The following is a 20,456-nucleotide window of genomic DNA, read 5'->3' on the forward strand; positions in this document are numbered from 1 at the left end:
AACAATATAATTTGAACACGATTTCCACGTTTTAGGATTTACCTCGATTTTAGAAAGTGCGTAAATAATGTTACCAAAATGGGGGCTTCCCTGGTGGCGCAGTGGTTGAGAGTCCGCCTGCCGATGCAGGGGACGCGGGTTCGTGCCCCGGTCCGGGAAGATCCCACATGCCGCGGAGCGGCTGGGCCCGTGAGCCATGGCCGCTGAGCCTGCGCGTCCGGAGCCTGTGCTCCGCAACGGGAGAGGCCACAACGGTGAGAGGCCCGCGTACCGAAAAAAAAAAAAAAAAAAAAAAAAAAAAAATAATGTTACCAAAATGGTTAGCTGAAAAAAGCTCATTCCAGTTTGATCTGAATTGCACTTTTGACTGTGTCATCAATGCATCCTGGCAAGTCAGCAGCCTCCCTGGGTCTTGACTTCTTCATGGATACAATTTGAAGCTTCATCTCTATGGATCATTTGCTCTAGATCATTCCACAGTCTATAAATCTTTAATAAAATTACTTATGTGAAGAAACGAAGCAAAAATCAGCAGCATAGACAGTGAGTACCGGACACGCATTGTGGTTTTTGACCTTGGCTTGCGTTACTGAGCGACACAAATACCTCATCATGGCTTGAAGGATGATGTTGCATAGGGCGAGATTGCTTGAGATATCTGAATCATAGACAAGTTATAGTGATGTTTGAATAATATATTCTGACAAGTATATATGTTTTATTAAGCAGTGAGCATACTCACAATTATTGAAGACATCAATAAATAACTTCAAAACAGACATCACTATCAATGACCCTCATAATCTATTTCTCAATCTGAGCTCCAATGGATTGAATGAGTAATAAAGCTTCGAAATGTAGAAAATGTAGATGATGTTGAATTCAGACTCTAGGGTTCTGGGTCTCTGATGTTTCCATATATTTAATTCCCAACAGTATTTTAATTAGTAAAGACCTCTTCACTTAAACTATGGTAAAAGTATATTCAACTGCAAAAGATCTCCGTTATGTAAGATAAAGAGAGTCACTGTAGTTGTTATGGGCTAGAAATGTCCTCACGTCTATTTTCAGCAAAACACAGGCCAACAGACTGGGAATTCATGATCTTAACATACGATATATCTTAACATACCTAATTAATAAGTATGTATAAGAGAGTTACTGATTGCTTTCAAGCCAATAAAATGTTACCATAAAGCAAAATTTCAGGAACTGAGTCAAATGTTTACACAAACGTAAGGTTAGATTTTCACGTGTTTTGATAGCCTTTCACATGCCAGACACACATATTACAATTCTATTATTGTAGCAATCTCATGCAATGTGCATTATTCTTTAAATTCTGAAGCTAGGAAGAGGGAGGTTGAGAGAGCTTCATTATCTTCTCGAGTCTCTACTGCTTGTCTTTGGCCACTGTGGATGTCACGTGTTCTCCTTTTCATTTTGAAACTGATTTTGAAACTTGCCATAAATGTACATACAAAATTTTAAATGTCATGGAAGACCACACTCCCACAGTTCATAAATTTCTAGACCAGTTTCACTTAATAGGTAAAAAATGACAGCATAGCTCCAATTTTACTTAAAAATAGATCTACCGCCAGTAAGTGGTATCTGGAGAGTACATCTGGCCAATTAAACCCGAAAATTATCTAGAGTGTAATAAATAATACAACACCATATATGTGATTCTGACTCAGGGAATCAGTACGAAGATTAATTAACTAATATATAAACAGGCTCTATTTAATTTGTGTTGACATGCATGTTTGCATGTCAGATATGAGCATATGAGAATATTTGCTCACCATACGTCCTGTATTTAAAATAAGATTTAGAAAATGCTTCATTTTTCCAATTATTAATGTTCACAAGTAAAGCAAGCTTTTAACCATTAACTGTGTCCTTAATTTAACCTTTAGCAGTTCTACAGCAAAGCAGGAACTAAGATTTGAGTTCATGAAAATGTGTGATTCTTAAAGATCAAGGAGACTCTATATTTGGAAAACCATCTTGACATTTTTAAAATAACAGTGACAGATATGCAGCTTAAAAAGGGAAAAATATTCCACCTAAAAGAAAATGACTAATAACACAGCACTTACCAAAACACATGGGAACAGACTGATCATTCAAGATGTATTTTATATATCAAAAATACGTCTTGGGCTTCCCTGGTGGCGCAGTGGTTGAGAATCTGCTTGCCAATGCAGGGGACACGGGTTCGAGCCCTGGTCTGGGAGGATCCCACGTGCTGCTGGGCAGCTGGGCCCATGAGCCACAACTACTGAGCCTGCGCGTCTGGAGCCTGTGCTCCGCAACAAGAGAGGCCGTGACGGTGAGAGGCCCGCGCACTGCGATGAAGAGGGGCCCCCGCTTGCCACAACCAAAGAAAGCCCATGCACAGAAACGAAGACTCAACACAGCCATAAATAAATAAAACCCAAAATACTTAAAAAAAAATACGTCTTGATTATGAAAAATTCTCTTGATTTTTGTTTGTTTTTCTGAACGTAAGAAATATTCTTAGCAACTGTTGGATAAATAGACCTGACAGCTTTGGCAAAAGCCTTAACGATTAAATGACACATTTTGTTTAAAACAATTATTAAAGATCATCCAAAGTTCAGGGACGGAAAACAGCTTTTCCTCCCTGTGCTGCCTTCACAGGGGCCACCTGTACTGGCCTCCTCCTTACTGCTTCGCTGGAAAAGCAAAGTTACAGAAACAAGAAAAAAGAAAGAAGCTCCATGATTTGCTCGAGTCTGATTTACAGGCTGAGAGAAAGGTTAAAAGTTCAAAACCTCCACGATGCACTAACTCTTACAGCATTTTCAAGTTAACGAGTTAGTGAAATTTAAAAGAAGCCTAAGTTTTTGACTCCATAGTATTTCTCTCTCTACCAGACCGTGTTTAATCCCTGTCCTGAAAGCATCTTCTCAGCACATGTCGACTGATGCTGGCACAGTCAGGGGTAGAGTCACAGCTGCTGGACAAGGAAATGCTCTTCAAGAAACACTCTCTCAATAACTTCTCCCATCTAAAGAGTTGTCAGAAAGGTCTTTAAAAACAGTTCCATTATTTTAATTCATAATATGTTATTACGTATGGTTACAGTTACTGACCACGTTCTAGGAACGGAATGAGACCTCGTCCAACCTGCACCTGGCGCAACCAATAACTTGTCATCCTCTAACCTAGAAAGAGTACCCATGCATCCTTCTAAATACTGCATCTTTTGTAGCCGAGCAGGACCCTACGGGGTCTTCCCAGAATAGCCTCCCACCCATGTCCTCCACCTGCCTTCTGTCTGTAGAAAAACTTTAGTCAAAGAATACATTTAATCAGAGAAGTGAGAAAATGCAGAAAGGAAAACAAGCAAGCGAGACAAAATAATAATAGTTCAGCCACTGAACAAACCCAAGGACCTTTAGTTCCTCCTCGAGGGCTGTAGATAATATTCTGAGCCACGTCCTTCCAGCTGTTTTGCAGATACTAAAGCTCCCACCAGGTGGGAGAAGTTAACTGCATGCTGCCCACAAGCACGTAGACCCCAGACCAGCCGGAAGCAGAAGGTGGATGATGCTGATTCCCGATGACCTCACCACAAGCCAATCAGAAGAGGGTGGAGAGTGTCCACCAGCTGACCACGCCCTGCTCCTTGAACACTGTAAGACCCATCACTACCTCCTCCAGGGCGGGTCACACAGTCTTGAGGGCATTAGCCCACTGCGGCCCCCTCTGCCTGGCGAAGCAGTAAAGCTATTATTTTCTAGTTCACCCAAAACTCTGTCTTCGCGTTTCTATTCGGCACCAGCGAACAGGGGTCGAGTTTCGGCAACAATTTTACACGTTTATTTAGTCATGAATACACCCTACAATGTGTCCAGGTACTATTTTACAATCTGGAGGTTCCAGACTGTAGAGTCGCTGAACTCAGGGAGCTCAGAATTCTTCTGGAGACACAGAGACAAGCGTAGCGTGGGGTGCAGTTCTCCTGTAGCCCAGGAAGTAACAAGGAGTGTGGGGTTTATCTGAGCAACCTGTCCTTATCTCTGAGGTCCCAACTCCGATGTCGTTTCTCTTGTAAAATGCTTTCTGACTCCACCACCGGCTCCCTTTGTAACTTACACCTTTACTTAGTTATCACTTCTAGTCTAACAGCCATGGGCATGGTCATCTTTCTCAGTTTACCAGCCTACCCTCATGGGCACCTACTTCTGAGCCTCTGTCTCGTACCCGCGGCCTCCGCTGAGCCATCAGAAGCATCCCTGTGCCTGATACACACCCACTCCTCCCCTCCTTCTGCTATTTCTCCCGGCTCTGAGCGTGGGAGATGACAGAGCCACTTAAAGCAAGAGCCTGCATTTTGTGGCCCCCAAACACTTCTTGTCTCTGTGGAGCCCCCATTCGCAAGTGAGCAGAAAGCAGCTGGGCATCAAGAGACGGTGTGTAATGTGTATGCATATGGCTGATTTGCTTTGTTGTGCAACGCAAACTAAGACGGTATTGTGAAGCAATTACACTCCAATAAAGATCTATTTAAAAAGAAGAAAAAAGAGAGACGTGCGTGTGCGTAAACTGGATTGAACCACAGCATCCTCTGGAGTCAACACCCCAAACATTCTCACCTACAGCCCATTTACTCAATCATATTCCTGACTTCCTTTTGGTTAGATCATGCTTCTAGAACTAGCTTTCAAAATTGAGGAATGTGTTTCTGTCCTAGGTTTGCTGTAACAAATGACCAAAACCTTTCTGGTTTCAATCCACAGAAGTTCCCCTTCTCACAGGGATGCAGGTCAAAAGTCCAAGATCACCTTCACTGGGTGCTGGCGGGGCCGCACTGGGGGTGACAGGTAGGTCCCAGGTGATGATCTGTCCCTTGCCCTTCCTGTCTTCTGGCGTCCTTGGCACTCCCCGGCTGCTGGCCCATCTCTCTCTGAGTCTTCCCCTCTGTGTGGCCCTGTCAGCACTCCGTCTGTCTCTATTATAAAGAGAAATCGTGCTCATTCTTAGCAGCCCCTCTCTAACCCAGGACAACCTCCTTCTTCTCAGACCTTCAATGTAACCGCATCTTTGGCCCTACCAGGTAACGCTCACGGACAGCAGGGCTCAGGGTGTGGACAGATCTTCCGGGCTGATGCTCAGCCCTGCTAGAGGGAGGGTACTTGGCAAAAGAGAGGCTTAACGTCTCACAACCAAGTCACTTCAGTTCTGAAGCCCTGGTTCGGAGGGATGTCTCAGCGATGGTGGATCCTGCCCTGTGCTTACGCTAACGGTGCCCTAACCGGTAGAGGATGGACGAAGGGTCCCTGGCCACACCTGGGGACCAGAGCAGCTCAGTGCTTCCCAGCCAGCGTGCTGTAAACCCACCTCATGTCTCCCTGAGTCACGGCATCGTTTTATTTCTTCACTGTACTGGTTCTTAAGGAAACTGCATTGACTGCCACAGCTGTGAAGAGCAGAAAACAACCAAGTCCCCATTGTCCTGGTCAAACGATAAAAATAGGTCACCTCAACAAGGCCCATCTGACCCCAGTGTGACTGGGAGAAGGACAGAGGATGAAGACAGTGGGGTTCTTCTTTTTGTTCTTTCGCACTTAGGAGTAGCGATCCTTGGGGGATGCTGAGAGGGAGCAGGGGTGACAGACTGAGTGTCACGGGTGGGAGAAGATAGACTCACCCAGGTCCAGGCCACCACGTTACACCAGAGCGCTGAACACAGGCTCCACTCTCACTGAGAGCTGGTTGTCTCTTCCCAACTTTGCTGGTCGATCTTTCCCAAGACTTTCCGTCCCTCTCCACGAACACCTGTTCACCACAACTCACTGTTCTTTCCCCAGCAAGTTTCCCTGAGCCCGGCACATAGTAGGTGCTCAATAAATAGCACTGAATGGATAAAAGGAGTGAGGACGGGAGGGAGACCAGGGATCCCTGGCTAAGCACTGAGGGTGGCTCCTATGTTCTTATCTTAGCTCTATGTCCACTTACAAAGTAGAAATTCTATAGCATTACTTTAGTACTGAATAAGCTTTTTATAAATAATTGTTAAGTCCTTGTTAAAAGTCATTATAACTTGCCATATAAAAGGCCAGGCAACTGGAATAGGATAAAATAATAAAATGGGCTCTGAATTCAAACAACAGTCTTACATTTCCCAACAATTATTTTATGCTACGTCACAAAGGAACGTGGCAAAGTTCTACACTGTTTCCTTCAATAGGTTCAGTTCCTCAGGGACTCTTGTCAGCCTCGTGTTTTAGCATCTTTAACCCGCCCTTCATCACTCATCCAGGAAGCAAGTGTCAGGAAACGAACAACGTGCTCCCCACGACTGTGCAGGGAACGGTGATTTCCACATGGAAATAACTCTTTAGCTCCTGTAAAAACACTGCTCATCTACTGCCATTTTTTCTTTCTCACCTGACTTTTTAGAGTAAAATCCATTTATTCTACAGTCTCATGCTAATTTCCTTTGAAAATACTCCGCCACACTCTCTTGCCCCTGTGACAGGGTTTTTCTGACCACTGGGGGTTACAGACATACAGGAGACAAGAGCCCCCTGCAGCCCAAACTCCTCACAGCACTGCCTGCAGCGCGTAAAAAGATGGCTAGCGGGCTTCCCTGGTGGCGCAGTGGTTGAGAGTCCGCCTGCCAATGCAGGGGACGCGGGTTCGTGCCCCGGTCCGGGAAGATCCCACATGCCGCGGAGCGGCTGGTCCCGTGAGCCATGGCCGCTGAGCCTGCGCGTCCGGAGCCTGTGCTCCGCAACGGGAGAGGCCACAACAGTGAGAGGCCCGCGTACCACTAGTGATCTATCATGTCTACTGTTATTTTACTGACCAAAGCTGGGGAGTGGGATTGCTGGGCTGAATAAAACGTTCCTGAGTCCCTGGTGTGGACTCTCAAGGCTGAGTAAAGGGCTGGAAGGTTCCCTTCTGGGATTTGGCCCCTGTCTTCCTATATTGAGGGGATGCTGAAAGGGGTAACTGAACCCAAAGCAGGTCTGCCCTAGACTTGAGATCAAAGAATATCTGTGCTCTCCCTTTGTGTTTCTTATTGGAAGCTTTGTTTGCTCTTTGTTTTTTGTGTGTTTATTCTGTTTACATTGCTTTGATAAAATCCGAGCTTGGATTACTTAGGATTTGGAATGTAAGTAAGTAAAGAAACCCTTCGGCTTCTTTTGATCCTATTGATATGTTATGCAGACATCCCAGGTTAGGTGAAGAAGTGTTCCGTGGGTTATAGCAGGAAGACTGGCATGCACTGGGGTTTCATGCTGAAGCTCCAGTGTGGGGTAAGTATTAATTTATGTACATGTTTCTTCTTTGCACATGTGTCCTTCGGTGAAAATTTTGGGTAATCTAGGCTCCTTTAATCACTTCCCAACAACAGACTAAATATAACCTTTGGTAAGCCTGCCCCACAAATTTCACTGGACGTACGTACAGATCTGTGTTCGTGTACCACTGTGACACTTGTGGACACAGGAACTCTATAAGCACGTTTACAGAAAGAGTCTAGTCCCTGAATCAACAGAAGGAGGAGGCCCCTTCTGACCAGGACCACCCTTCTTGATTTAATACGTGGAAAATAAATTACTTTTTATTGTGGCACACCACTGAAATTTGGGGATAAATTTGCTATAACATAATATTAGTATAAATAATATATATACTTAAAGCAATCTAGGCATATTAATATCTAAATTACATGTCATTTTAATGCAAACCATAAATGAAATGGTAGAAAGCAATTCCTAGCCTTTCTGATTTCAAATCAGACATCAATTCAACCACTGCAAATAAAATTTATTTTAAAAAAATTTATTACCTTCTTTAAAGTTCCCCAAGCTTAGAACCTCAATCTTGGACTCGAAAGTATGAAGATATAAAAAAAGAAGAAACAAAATTCTCAAAAAACATACATTGAAGTCAGTGTCATGTTTGTGAATTTCTTTTTCGTTTTTTTTTTTTTTTGCGGTACACAGGCCTCTCACTGCTGTGGCCTCTCCCGTTGCGGAGCACAGGCTCCGGACACGCAGGCTCAGCGGCCATGGCTCACGGGCCCAGCCGCTCCGCGGCATGTGGGATCTTCCCGGACCGGGGCACGAACCCGCGTCCCCTGCATCGGCAGGCGGACTCTCAACCACTGCGCCACCAGGGAAGCCCTTAATATGCAATTTGAAAGAGTTCCAAGATGCATTCTATTTTAAGATAACTAATGGAAATCACATAAAGGCACTAAACTTAATTTTTTTACAACTCACTTTAACTAAGTATGCAAATATGTCTATGTCCTACCGAGTTATCAAATAACGTTCTTCCTCTCGAAATTATACACATAAATTTACACAACCACCTGAGTGGATCTGTAGATGTCGTTCTTTTCAGAGCTCTAGGAAGTTTTTAGGAATTTGTTGTTGAACAGCATCTCTATCATTGTCATCAAGAGAAAATAAATTATGATACCATAATGCTTTGGTGAAGCTAATCTGTCCAAACCCTTAGATTTGCATATGCAGATGCTGAGTTGCTGCTGAAGCTTTACTAAGTATAGAACATAAGGAGAAATTAAAATGCAGTTGTGAATTATTCATTGAGTTTTATGTTCAGTAACCACGAGAGCCTGCGGGGTCTTTGATTCTGCCAGCAACTCACAGCCACCTCTGCAGAACTTCTGCTTCCTCAAGGAGATGAGGAAAATTATACATCTTTTGACAGAAAATTGTCACCTTTGGCATTTGCTTCAGGCCACGCTCTCCAGATGCCATTTGAAATAATTTCCTGGAGAGGATTGAGCTCTGTCTTCTCTGATGACCTATTTGAGCTTACTTTTCAGACTTCTGTCTCTGACAGAATTTTTAAATGTCTTCATCTTAATGCAGTACAATGGCTGGTGAGCGAGATTTCAACTTCTGTCCTTTCCTTAGGGCCCCTGGACCCACCCCTAGGCGGGATCCTTGCACTCCTGTTTGATAGGACTCATAATTTTAGTTTGATTCATTAAGAAATCATATAATTACTTAAAGCAATTTTTAATTGTGTTACCCATAACGTTTTTGAAAAATGATGCAAATATTTCATTATGCAAACTCACTATGTATAAGCCTTGACAGAGATAATCCCACAAGGTCTGAGGCACTCATGGTCAACATGGGGGGAAACGTCCCAGGGAGGAGATAAGATCCTTACATCATGAAATGACTTGGTGACAGTGACCTGAAGTTCTCTGTACTGACATGGTCATATTTATATCCAATACAGAGGTCTCAACTGCAAATTCCAATGAACACATCTTGTTAGCAGCAGTTGAATGACCCTGTACTATTGACTTAAAGATATATGTTAATTCATTGATGAAAACAGCAAAGCATTGTTGTGGTGACTAATGAAAACATCTTTTTCTTTATAATTTGTTTTCCTTTTCTTCTATTGTTAATTTCAATTTTTTGTCATTTAGCATTTTTCTCCTTGTGTTGAAAACAACTGTAAAAAATAATTCCAAAATCAATATTTAAAGAGGGATAAGCAAACTTAGGTGTAAAGGAACAAAAGCTAAGCAACAATTAAGTTACCTTCTACATGAGATTTATACGCTATCGAAGAGTAGAATTTGCCACTTATATAAACGATTCACTGATCCTAATAATGTTTTCTTAAAAATCCTGACCAATCTTTCATTAAATTAAAAAAGAATGTTAGTTTTATGTTTCGAACACTTATATATGCAGGGTTGTTCTGGTCTAAAGTGATGGGTTGGTACCCAGAGAGCACCAGCTTAGCGGTAATGTCCTAACCCTTCCCAATTCAGGAGTTAGCATCTCACTAGATTCTCATGCATATTCTGCGTCTTCACTGCATTCCCAGAGATGTCAAAGTGCTCAGGACTTGAGGGCTGTGGATCTCTTCCTTCCTAATTGTGTCCACACTGTAGGTGCACAGAGAATGTTGACCCAATACCATTAAATCATTCCTGATTTTTTAATTTGAGTTGGGATCAGAAATCTTCCATAGAATATTTCAATAAGATCCATGGAAGGGGCAAATATATTTTACCAGTCTATCCTTACAGTTAGGATATGAATCCTGGTAAGATCTTCCTTCAGAAATCTGCCATTTCTATATATTAGTTTCGTCATAAAATCAAGAACCTCTCCTTTCAAATATCTACTTAGTTTTTGAGTGCTCTTAGTATGTGCTGCTTAATTTAAATACAATAACAATGTCAAGGAGTGTTCTGCCTATGGTCACTTCTAGGAGTTTTATGGTTTCAGGTCTTACATTTAGGTGTTTAATCCATTTTGCGTTTATTTTTGCATATGGTGTGAGGAAATGTTCTAATTTCATTCTTTTACATGTAGCTGTCCAGTTTTCCCAGCATCACTTGTTGAAGAGACTGTCTTTTCTCCAGTGTATAGTCTTGCCTCCTTCGCTGTAGATTAATTGACCATAGGTGCGTGGGTTTATTCCTGGGCTCTCTAATTTGTTCCATTGATCTGTGTGTCTGTTTTTGTGGCAGTACCAGGCTGTTTTGATTACTGTAGCTTTGTAGTATAGGCTGAAGTCAGGGAGAGTAATAACCTTCAGCTTTCTTCTTTTTTTCCTCAAGATTGCATAGGCAGAACACTGTTTGACATAAATTGTAGCAATATTTTTTTGGATCTGTCTCCTAAGGCAAAATAATTAAAAGCAAAAATAAACAGGACTTATTGAAACTTAAAATCTTCTGCACAGCAAAGAAAATCATCAACAAAATGAAAAGACAACCTGCTGAAATGGGAGAAAATATTTGCAAATGATTTTGGCTGATAAGGGGTTAATATCCAAAATATATAAACAGCTCATACAACTCATTATATTAAAAAAAAAAAGACAATTAAAAATGAGCAGAAGGCCTGAATTGACATTTTTCCAAAGAAGACATACAGATGGCTAACAGGCACATGGAAAGATGCTCAATATCAGCCATCATCAGGAAAATGCAAATCAAAACCACAATGTGGTATCACCTCACACCTGTCAGAAAAACTATCATCAAAAAGAACACAAATAACAGATGCTGGTGAGGATGTAGAGAAAAGGGAACCCTTATGCACTGTTGATAGTATTGTAAATTGATGCAGCCACCATGGAAAAGAGTATGGAAATTCCTCAAAAAATTATAAATAGAACGACTATAAGAACCAGCAATTCCATTCCTGATTACACGTTTGAAGAAAATGCAAACACTAATTTGAAAAGATACACACACCCCACTGTTCATAGCAGCATTATTTACAATAGCCAAGATATGAAAGCAACCTAAATGTCCACTGACAGATGAATGGATAAAGAAGATGTGCTACATATATATTGACAGAATGGAATACTACTCAGCTATAAAAATTTAACAAAATTCTGCCATTTGCAACAACATAGATAGACCTAGAAGGTACTATGCTTAGGAAATAAGTCAGAGAAACACAAATACTCTATGTTTTCACTTATATGTGGAATTTAAAACATATAACAAACAAATGAATATAAGAAAACAGAAACAGACTCACAGATATAGAGACCAAAGTAGTGGTTACCAGAGAGGAGAGGGAAGTGGGAGGGCAAGATAGAGTAGGAGATTAAGAGATACAAACTACTATGTATAAAATAGGTAAGCCACAAGGATATACTGTACAGACAGGGAATAGAGCCAATATTTTATAACTTTAAATGGAGTATAATCTACAAAAATATTGACTCATGTTGTACACCTGAAAATAATATAATATTGTAAATCAACTATGCTTTGATTTTAAAAAAGAAAATAAATAAATTTAAGTGAAAAATGCATAAATAAATCCATTAGCAAGATTTACAGTACTTCTCTTGCTCAACTGGAAAATAAGGGGATTCCTAACAATATATTTTTCCCTCCAAGCTGATCCCCACACCACAAGTCAGCTTTAACTGTTAGTTCAAGCATATGTAAAACTTAATTTTCAAAAAGATTTAGACAGGGGCTTCGCTGGTGGTGCAGTGGTTGAGAGTCTGCCTGCCGATGCAGGGGACACGGGTTTGTGCCCCGGTCCGGGAAGATTCCACATGCAGCGGAGCGGCTGGGCCCGTGAGCCATGGCCGCTAAGCCTGAACGTCTGGAGCCTGTGCTCCGCAACGGGAGAGGCCACACCAGTGAGAAGCCAGCCCGCGAACCGCAAAAAAAAAAAAAAGATTTAAACATTGGAAATGTTTAATGTGTAAGGTGTACATCAAATAATAGAGTGAGAATAATAACCATGGCAAAATGCAATGGTCTTTATTCAGATTAAGAAGTTTTCATTTAAATAATGGTAAACTTTAGAAGGTTTCAATGAGGAATACAGACCACGATGAAAAATTACAGTTCTGTTCTTTTGGGGACAGTTTCTAGTAAGCTGTTAGCTCTCTAATTCCTTAATTCTGCACACTATTTTGAATTTAATCCTTTTGCTGTTACATACATTTGACTGACATTCTTAAGAAAAATGACTGCGCTTTCCAAAAGTAAAGAAAAGGAGCTGTAATGAGATTATGAAGAAAATACGATTTTTCCCTCAAAATAGTGAGGGTGGAGGTGTGGGAGAAGGGCAGTAAAACACAAAGTAATAAATGTTTACATACATAAAAGCTGTCAACATACCTCACCTACTACGTGTGCTACATCTGTGCAGGTTTTTTACCATCATCAATCATTATATTTTACTCTATCGTTATTAAGTGTATTGTACGTAGAATGGAGCTATTCTTACAAAATTGACATAAATCTTGTTTAATATTCTCTCTTTGTAAAAACGGACAGTAACAAAGTTCGATTGACAGCTCTTTAATAATTCTGGTGGCACCATAAAAATGAAAAAAAACACGCAGCCTTTCATGAGAGAAGATAAATCAGAGAGAAATGACTGGAAAAAAATGACTGCACTATGAAAAGATCAGACACTTAGATTAACATAAAAGGCACTTACGGAGAACACTTGCATTTCCTGTCAAGTGATCATAAGACCAAGTACCGACAAGAAAGTTAACCCCCGTTTTCCCGCAAGACAAGCTGCCACAAGAACAACTTCTTTTTGCTGCTAAATATCATCGTTTTGAGGAGATTTCTTTTAAGATCACATTTAAAATAAAGTTTTAAATATAAAACACAGTCTGTAATTAGATTTGCCATAAAAATATAAATATGTCAACTTGTCACTGGCAAAGAGTGAAAATGGGCTGTTTTCGGGATTCTGCTGGTGTCTTCCTCTACGTTTCTTATAGATTCACATACATACCCACATACGTGCATACACACACTCACATACACGCTCATACATACATGGGACTTTCGATCCTCACTCATGCTCTGAGCACCTGCACTGCTCTGGCTTAGTCACGCTAGTGGCTAGAAAATGTTCGCAACACGTTTTGCTTTGAAACTGGAATATCATTTTGAAGCCATGCACTGATGCACGTGAAAAATGCATTACCTTCTGTGATATTTAATAACCATCCTCTAGATGTTAACTTTGCGCATCCTCAGTCTAACCCTACTAGAATATGATATATAACATTCAGTGCTACAGCCCCTGTGACTACAATACTCCCCAACATAGGTGTCCAAGAAATATTTATTTTCAAAAACATGACTAATTGGCAAGAATTAGTATCTCCTGTCTACATATTATTAGTGTCATTGCTCAGAGCATTAGATTTATGCTCAGTGTTTATTTTCACTGAAATGTTTCTCTTATATTAACCGCTTACATATTTCCTGATGCTGAATTGGGCGCAGGTGACATGGTTAAAGGTTTAAGTTCCTTTAAGGAGAAGGAGCCTCTCAGGTTCTCACAGGCCTCACTCAGAAAATTGTTGGGGAATTGGACCCGCCTTCTCGGTCATTACTGGGTCTTCCCGAATTCTGCTGGTGTTTGGATCTTTTACTCTCTTCTTTCTTGGCACTTTGTACATCTCACACATCTCAAGCACGTGGATACAGAGGAACAGGGTAAGCTGATACCAATTATGATGTTTCCTAGGTAGTGACAGAGCTCACGTTTCGTATTCATCACCACTGTCGCTTCTGGCAAACTGCACTTTGACGTGCATTTTTAAAAGGTACACACATCCCTGAACCACGGAAAAAAGCCTGAAAATACTGCCAACATTGTTTAACTTATCAGCGTTTAATAAACCCTCAATTTACGGAAAGACATACAATTAAAGATGCTCTGTGAGTTAATTAATGTTAAATTATTTTGGAAATAGTTCAGGTATTCCTCACATAATTCCAGATTTTCCAGGCCAAGTGCAGACTAATTCTGATAACTTCAGAACTATAAGGAACAATGTGATCGTTAAGCCAATATACACAGAAATATTCATTTTATCTTTTAAATGAGCCTACTTTTAGATGAAGTTTTTCTCGAAATCCTGCCACAATGAACTCCTCTGAAGGTCTTTTCTGTTTTATAAGTAAGATGTAATGCTGGGAGATTCTTGAGGCACAACTATCAATTTCAGTAGATGTTCACTGATTTGTTTCCCATTAAAATAAGATCTAGGTACAATTTCTAAATATTAGTTGCATAATTTAACTTCCTCAGGAAATAGTCTATTGGATGGATGAATGGATGAATGGATGGTGGATGATGGATGGATGGATGGACAGCAGTAAATAGATGTATTTTTTCTTGTTGATGAACTTATTCACTCTGCTTTTTTATTTATGTATATTAAAAAGCATAGGGCTTTTTAAGCAATGTGGTATTAAGAGCTGTCTCCCTGCTACATGGGAAAGCCTTTCTGTGTACATCCTGTCCCTCCAACCTTCACTTCAGAGGGTTGTGGCTGATACAGTAGTCAACCTAAAATACTACTTATACTTATTAAATCCTATTAAGTACAAAAGCACTGACAACATCATGCACTGATAAATTTGCTAAAAGGTATCCTCTGGGAAAGAAAGTAAATGTGACTGCCAAATCTTACTCAGACTTCAGATACAAATAAACTGTGAATACAATGTTAAAACTATGACTATTACAGGTAACGTTAATGGATTCTCAGATTCTCTTCTGGTTCCTTTCTCTGCACTGAAGTCAGAAGAGATTTCCAAAATGGAAAGCTTATCATGTCACTACCTTGCTGAAAAATAACAAAACAACCAAAGACAAAAAGCAAAACTTTAAGTGCTTTCCTGGTGACCATTGGATAAACAACAGGGTGGGTCTGCCCCTTCCATTTCTGCAGCCCCCCTCACCGCCCCCGCTGCTCTGGGCGCCCAGCCCCGCTACCCCTCATCTAGTGCCTCCACGACTTTCCCACAGCGCAGGGCCTGCTCACTACTCTGCCCTCTGTCTGAACCTATAAATCACCTACAAACCCTTCAGACTTCAGGTCCAGTGTTACTTCCACAGAGAGTTCCTTTTTTTTTTTTTTGTGGTACGCAGGCCTCTCACTGTTGTGGCCTCTCCCGTTGCGGAGCACAGGCTCCGGACGCGCAGGCTCAGCGGCCATGGCTCACGGGCCCAGCCGCTCCGCGGCATGTGGGATCCTCCCGGACCAGGGCACGAACCCTCCTCCCCTGCATCGGCAGGCGGACTCTCAACCACTGCGCCACCAGGGAAGCCCCAGAGAGCCCCCTTTTGACTGATGTTTCATTCCTTTCAGAAAGTGGTTGCTCTCTCTCTCAGCAGATCTCATTTCTCTTTGCAAACAGAAAAATGCTTTATTATGATTATTATCATAAACAACACAATGCACATTAGCGATCCAATTCTCCAAGTGCTCCTCCTATTTCTGTCCATCTTAGAAACATAGCACCAACCGCCCTTAGTTCTGGACGATCTTTGCAAGGATGAGCGTACTGTAAACTGCTCTCGACCACAGAGCTATGTCTCCCTATGGAAGAAAGAGTGAATTCTTCACTGCTCAGTAGAATAAAGACAATGAGCTCATCGCAGGGAGGCTTACAGCTCCCTAAAAAATTATCTCACTGGGCTTCCCTGGTGGCGCAGTGGTTGAGAGTCCGCCTGCCGATGCAGGGGACGCAGGTTCGTGCCCCGGTCCGGGAAGATCCCACATGCCGCAGAGCGGCTGGGCCCGTGAGCCATGGCCGCTGAGCCTGCGCGTCCGGAGCCTGTGCTCCGCAACGGCAGAGGCCACAACAGTGAGAGGCCCGCGTACCGCAAAAAATAATAATAATTAAAAAAAAATGACCTCACTTATGTCCTGTATTGTAACCCACAGTGTGTGCAGGTGTCTAGCTGGGCCCACCCACGTGCCCCCCTGGGACAGGAAGCAGGAGGGATTGACAAATATGTGATCCTCTGTGCTCCCTCTGTGCCAGGGAACCAGGCTCTCTGCCTCTGACCAGGAGTCTGGGGTCTTTCACCAGCACCCACAAAACTGAGACAGGCTAATTTTTCAGCTTATAAATGGGGTAAAATCTCAAACTGTTTATAGTTCTTAATAATGTACAAACGGGAAGGAAAAATGTGAACAATATAACAATAAGCGAAGGAAAAATTGGAAGAAAAAGAACTAAGTAGAAGGCCATATGGAACCCCAGGAAATTAGAGAACCACATAAATTAGAAAATAAACATCATGCACAATATCACGACCCAAAGATATGCTCGGTGTCAGATGTCCGATGTATTTGTACTAAAAATATTCTCTATGTATATGCATTTGCTATAATAATTTATTACCACATAAAACAATGTTGTGATAAGTACTATTTTACGTGCCTCTATGAGGTCTGATTATTTCTATGGCATCAATTCCCACAAACTGAATTTCCAAATCCAAGACAATGCATGCTGCCCTACTTTAGTGCTCTGTAGAGAAGCAGTCTGAATGGTACTGAGTGTTACCAAGAAAAATAACGGGGACAGGGGATTGTGCTTCATTTTTAAGAGGAAGCAAAGAGCTGAAACGTTAATATTTAAGAAACAACCTTAAGGAGATGAAGGAGTAAGCTGTGAAAATTCCAAGCAGAGGGAACTGTAAGGAAAGTCAGCAGAGTTTAAAAAAAAAAAAAAAAAAAAAGGAGGGGGGGTTTGGCCTATTTGAGGAAAAGCACACAGGGCAGCACAAAGCCACACAGGCAGGGGAACCAGAGCACAAGGACACGCTGGGACCGCCGCGGAATCCAGGTTGCAGGCCTGTGGGCAAGGAACTCCGCGTGGGTGAGGACCCCATTCTTGCTGAGAGCACCAAAAAGAGGCCCTGTTGGCTCTTCCCAAGGTTGAATTCCCTGCAAGTCACCTTGAGATATGACGTGATGTCTCCTCCTGGACACAGCAGGCTTCCTTCCACTTCTTCTAAAGTGATGCGACCCCAAGCTCCATGTTCTCCCCCGCAGCAGCCTCTGCGTGAGCTGGTCCCCATTACAGGTCAGGAACCCGGGGACAAGGACAGCAGACACCAACACACAGCTCCAACTGCCGCTGCTGCTATGGTCACAGCAACCTCTATCACTGACCCGGAGTCCCGGAGCACAGGGGCAGCTGCACCTGTAGCTCCCAGGTGGGGTAAAAGCCCACACCTCGCATGGTCTTGACAGGTTACACCAACCACTGCAAGGATGTGACCAGGAGTTCCATCAGACTGTGCACACAAGATTAATGCAAAGAGCTAAAGGGTCACTGTCATCTGTGCAGGGAATAGACCGAAATAAGACAAGGTGGAGACACACAGGAAGCAATTCCATAAAGGCAGGCAGGACATGGTGGCCGTCTGGACAAAAGTCCTGGCAGGAGGCATGCTGAGTGGTCGCATTCCAACATACTTAGACTGTGGAGCTACCAGAATTTCTGCATAATAAAATAAAAGAGTAACTCATGACGAGGTGCTAAAAGGATGGAGCTGGAATTAACTAAATTTACACAAGAAGCTCAGAATTGGAAATTTCAGATTAAGGGAGTTTCCTCCCATTCTCAGTTTGGTAAAGAGTTTTTATCGTGAAGGGGTATTGATGGATATTGAGTTAATAAATGCTTTTTCTTCAGCTAGTGAGAGGATCATACGTTTAACTCTTTAGTTCTGTTAATTACATTGATCACTGGGTCTTGCTTGCTTTCCCGGAAAAAACAACACTGAGCTGTGAGGTATTATCCTTTTATAAAGAATAAGATATGCTAATAGTTTATTAAGAATTGTGTGTGTATATTCATGAGCAGTATTAGCCTGCAATGTTGTTGTTTTTTCTTACTAGGTCTTGTCAGCGTATATTGCAACTGATCACAATTATTGGGAACAAATTCAAATTCTACTATCTAGAAGCGTTTGTACAATGTTGGTAGGTTCTTTCCTTTAAATATCCAAAATAATTCTTGAAAACACCTCAGCCTAGAGATTTCTTTATGGGAAGGCTTTAAAATATAAATTTGATTTCTTTAATAGTAAATATTTCAGACTTTCTAATTTGTTCTGAATTGGTTTACATAAAACTGACTTTTTCTAGAAATTTGTACGTTTGATCAAAAGTGACATATTTGTTAACATGATACTGTTACTGATAAGCTCTTAAGATCTTTTTAAAGTCTATAGGCTCTCCAGTGATGTGTCTTTTTTTCATGTTTGATACTAGAGATGTGTCTTCTTTTTTCTTGATCATTCTTCCTAGGGGTAAATCTCTTTTATTAGTTTTCCTTCAAAAAACTAGCTTTAGCTGAGGGATTTTTTTTTTACTGTATATTTGATTTATATTTCAATAATGACCCCCTTATATTATTATTTTCTTCTTTCTCAATTTTTTTCAATTCTTGGTCTAACTTCTTGAGTTGAATACTTAGAATGTTGCTACTCATCCTTTTCTCTTTTCTGAAATATCATTTTTAAGGCTATTTATTTCCCACTAACAAATTAAGCTAGATCTCAAAAGTCTTCATATTTTGATATTTTATTATAATTAAGTTCAAAATATTTTCTAACATTAATTGTGATTTTTTCTTTGAAAACGAATTATTTATAAGAATAGTGCTTGATATCCAAACACTTTGGGCTTTTCTAGTTATTTTTTATATTAATCATATTTGACTAAATGTCTCACCGTGGTTAAAGAACATACTGGGAATAACTAATACTTGTTTTGTTCTGCTCACTACAAAAGGTTCATTTTTTTTTAGTGTAAGCTACAACAAGGACTTAATAGGCATAGTGGTTAACAAAGACACAGGGATAACCCCACAGCACATGCGCAAGGAAGTTAACTGCAAACAGCCTCACATAAGTGTAAAATATAGTACATTCTAAAAATTTGGAAACTCGAGAAATAACTTTTCCCCAGAGTTGCCATAGAAAATCTTAGAAAATACGGGTTTAGTCAAGGCTGAGAATTACATATAAGGTATATATAATGCATTTCCAGTACAGATCAGTCTTAGTAATTGTGGTTGTTCTCGTTTGGCTCAAAGAAAGTTTTGTTAAAGCTGGAGAGTTGTAAGAAACACAGCTGGAGGGATAATTGGGGCTTTGATTATTTTGATTGTTGGGTAAAGATGTTTCAATTTTATCCTCTAGGCAATGTGAGTCCATATATCTGAACAGATGGCTAGAGAAGTGATTTTGAAAGACGAGTATAGCACCATCTGAAGAGACAGAGGAAAGGCCTGCTAAGCAGTTAAAAAACTGCTAAGGCACAAATTAATACTGATGCAAAAGTGAAAGCAGAGACACAGAAAGGGACAGACATGAAAGACACTTGTGAAGGGAAAATCAACATAATGTATACAGAGTTCAGGTGCAGGAATGAGCCAGATTTCCCTGAAGTTGTGACTTTGGTAATGTAGAGCTGTGTTTCTATAAAATGAACTATGAATATAGTAAGAGTATGCTGATAATTCTTTGGTTACAGACATTCTTGAATTTCAGATGCCGGTGATCAGTGTGGTAAAAAATGTTTGGTAGGTAATTACAAGCTTATAACTTGAACCCAGATGTGAACATAAGTATGAACTTTTAGAATTTAAGGTAAGAAATAGGAAGCCAACAGTTTCATTTGTGGATATATATAAAATCTCTGAAAAGGGAATGAGGGGGAAAAGAATAAAAAGGGATATTGTGAGTTGCATGCAGATGCAGAAGACAGGAGAAAAAGAGAAGGAGATGAAGAGGGTAGAAATGACATAGTCAGCATTTAGTCAACAAAGGCAGGACTAGCTGCACACTAGCTAATCTGAACGAGTAATCATATAGTGCAATACTGCAAATGTCTAGGAGGGACAGACTTCTGAGAAATGATTATGGGCAAGAACAAATATTTCTGTTGGCAAGAGGAAGGGCACGAACGTTTATTGAGTGCCTACTGTATGTCTGATTAGGTAAAGACACACACACACACACACACACCACACAGAAAGGAGGAGAGACTCTCATTAAATTCAATGAACCATACATGGGTAGTGCAATGTTGTAATAGGGGAAAACAAATCTGGCTCCATATTAGATCTG

At 41.0% G+C, this 20,456-nt stretch overlaps 1 protein-coding gene across 5 annotated transcripts in view; it reads right to left on the minus strand.

Moving 5' to 3' along the window:
• SPOCK3 (SPARC (osteonectin), cwcv and kazal like domains proteoglycan 3) overlaps window positions 1-20,456 on the minus strand; it is a 424,772-nt gene that overhangs the window by 185,550 nt on the left and 218,766 nt on the right. The window contains exon 5 of one of the 5 annotated variants that reach the window (XM_089912670.1): window positions 16,082-16,095. The exons of the other annotated variants lie outside the window; for them this stretch is intronic. Within the exon in view, the coding sequence (XP_089768796.1) occupies window positions 16,082-16,095 (14 nt within the window). The remainder of the gene's footprint in view (window positions 1-16,081; window positions 16,096-20,456) is intronic. 5 annotated transcript variants of the gene reach the window in all.

Source organism: Delphinapterus leucas, chromosome 6 (genome assembly GCF_059928025.1).
Source record: "Delphinapterus leucas isolate spDelLeu-1000000601 "Yukka" chromosome 6, BTC_Dleu_Yukka2, whole genome shotgun sequence".
NCBI lineage: Eukaryota > Metazoa > Chordata > Mammalia > Artiodactyla > Monodontidae > Delphinapterus > Delphinapterus leucas.